At 47.6% G+C, this 1,951-nt stretch overlaps 1 protein-coding gene across 10 annotated transcripts in view; it reads right to left on the bottom strand.

Annotated features, from left to right (window-relative positions):
* The window catches only part of slit2 (slit homolog 2 (Drosophila)), a 97,199-nt gene extending 96,073 nt beyond the window's left edge, over positions 1 to 1,126 (bottom strand). For 7 of the 10 annotated variants that reach the window (XM_032533796.1, XM_032533818.1, XM_032533825.1 and 4 more), the window contains exon 1: positions 161 to 1,125. In XM_032533796.1, the coding sequence (XP_032389687.1) occupies positions 161 to 369 (209 nt within the window). In that variant the 5' untranslated portion in view covers positions 370 to 1,125. Of the gene's footprint in view, positions 1 to 160 lie in introns of all 10 variants that reach the window. The other 3 variants (XM_032533845.1, XM_032533853.1, XM_032533861.1) reach the window with 2 other exon arrangements.
* Positions 1,127 to 1,951: the final 825 nt, after the last annotated feature.

Genomic DNA, 1,951 nt, shown 5'->3' with positions numbered 1-1,951 from the left:
TATATATATATATATATATATATATATATATATATATATATATATATAATCATATTCTAGGGATTTTTCCTGTGAAGTGTGTTGAAAGTGAGTGGTTGGGAAAACAGTATGCGCATTAAAGCAAAACTCTGTGAAAAGCGTTCTCCCACTCGGTACTCACAGTCTCTCCGTGTTGCGGGGTATGTTCCTGGGCACGCTGCGGAGCCCTTGGCCGTGACAGTCCACTGTAGTCCCGGTGCAGGAGCACTGGGCCGGGCAGGGCTGGCCGTCCGCTCCGCCGGACAGGACAGATACCAGAACAGCCACCAGCAGTCCCAACGCAGTCACCGGGGAGCGGCCAGGGCCAACGGGGCTCAGAGCTCCCACCATCACCGCGGCAAGTGGGGGCCAATATGAGACCCACAAAATACTGAGAAAATGCAAGGGCGTTAAAAAAATAAAAGCCCTGAAATCCCCGAAACAATTCACCAAACTCTGCACGTTACGGGATATGCCGTCCTCGTTTTCACTGTCCTCCCCTTTCAGACGTGTTTCTGTAATGTCGCGTTCTGAATTTACATTTGGGTCTTCTTAGAGGTGTTTCGATGTGTGAAGGCTGTGCTCCAGGAATTTGGTCCCCCTGGACAGTGAGAGAGGAGGTCAACGAGGCGGTGGACCGGCTCTCTTGCTGCGCTACATCGGCGCAAACTTCCACATGTCCCCGGCATGCGGTGCCCAAATCCCCACGGTGTGTGGTGCGTCTGTGTATGTGTGTGTGTGAAACAAAGCCAGTGAAACACCTCGTTCCTTAATATGATCCAGAAAAACACACTCACAAACACTTTAGAGCATATGAACACACACGCACACACACACACAGACTCCAGGTGAGGCTGTCTTGGTTATTAATTCACAACACGCGTCCGTAGAGAGGAGTCAATGGCAGCGCTCGGTTTTTCCAAAAAGCTCAGCAGGTGGAGAGATTTTGATTCCGATCAAACATGTATGTCAATGGCCGGTCAGTCACAAGGGTGTAGACAGTGTGAGGGAGGAAAAAGCCCCGTTAAAAACCAGCGCGCAGTACAATGATCCAGCTCTGCGTGGTGCGTCAAAGCGCTTCTCCCGAGAGTGTGATAGGAGGAGAGAGAGAGAGAGAGAGAGAGAGAGAGAGAGAGAGACAGAGAGAGAGAGAGAGCACAACTGCTTCTGCATCTGTTTAGTCAACTCTCACTCCCTCTCTCTCGACACACACACGGGCACACACAAACTCACGTACTGCGTTTTCCCTCAAGGTAGTAGCAGGTTTCCAACTGGCCGTCAGTCAAACAGCAACAGTTTGACCTCGGAAGGGGACTTTCATTCTCACTGCAGTGTCCCGGTCACCTGATGCTTTACTTATCTGGCCTCAGGAAGGCGACAGAGCTTCTCTGTAAAACTTAACGTGGATAAAATGGGGAAACCCCGTCTTATTCTTAGATTTCCACAGGGCTGAACAAAGAATTAAGTTCTGTATAGACTCATTTGTTGCTCTTTTACCTTCAGTATTTACAAAGACACATTAACCGACACCACACTTGTTACTGGGACCACATGCACTGCATATGAAAACACAAGTTATGTCTAATCATTATTATTAGGATGAGTTTTCATTTTCAATTATCAAATGGTACATTATAGATATCAACTTCATAGTAACATTTGCAAATCCAGAGTTTTACTATTGTTTAAAAATGGCACACAGGTGTGCAGCTCAACTCTCTAAGGTGTGGAATTCATAAAGTGAACGACATAAATGATGATAAACAGCTATTGAGGGTGACTGTTCAAAATTCCTCTCCGGGAACCATCACCTTATCATGATGGAGAGGTTTGTGTGTCCCTGTGAACCTGAGGGCTGTGTTGTCCGGTGCTTTGTGCTCCTGGTAGGGTCTCTCATGGCAAACTGGTCTCAGGTGAGGGGCCAGACAAAGAA

This window comes from Etheostoma spectabile, chromosome 2, assembly GCF_008692095.1.
Source record: "Etheostoma spectabile isolate EspeVRDwgs_2016 chromosome 2, UIUC_Espe_1.0, whole genome shotgun sequence".
NCBI classification, from domain to species: domain Eukaryota; kingdom Metazoa; phylum Chordata; class Actinopteri; order Perciformes; family Percidae; genus Etheostoma; species Etheostoma spectabile.
The sequence above is the reverse complement of the archived record's forward strand: the minus strand, read 5'-3'. Positions and strand labels throughout refer to the sequence as shown.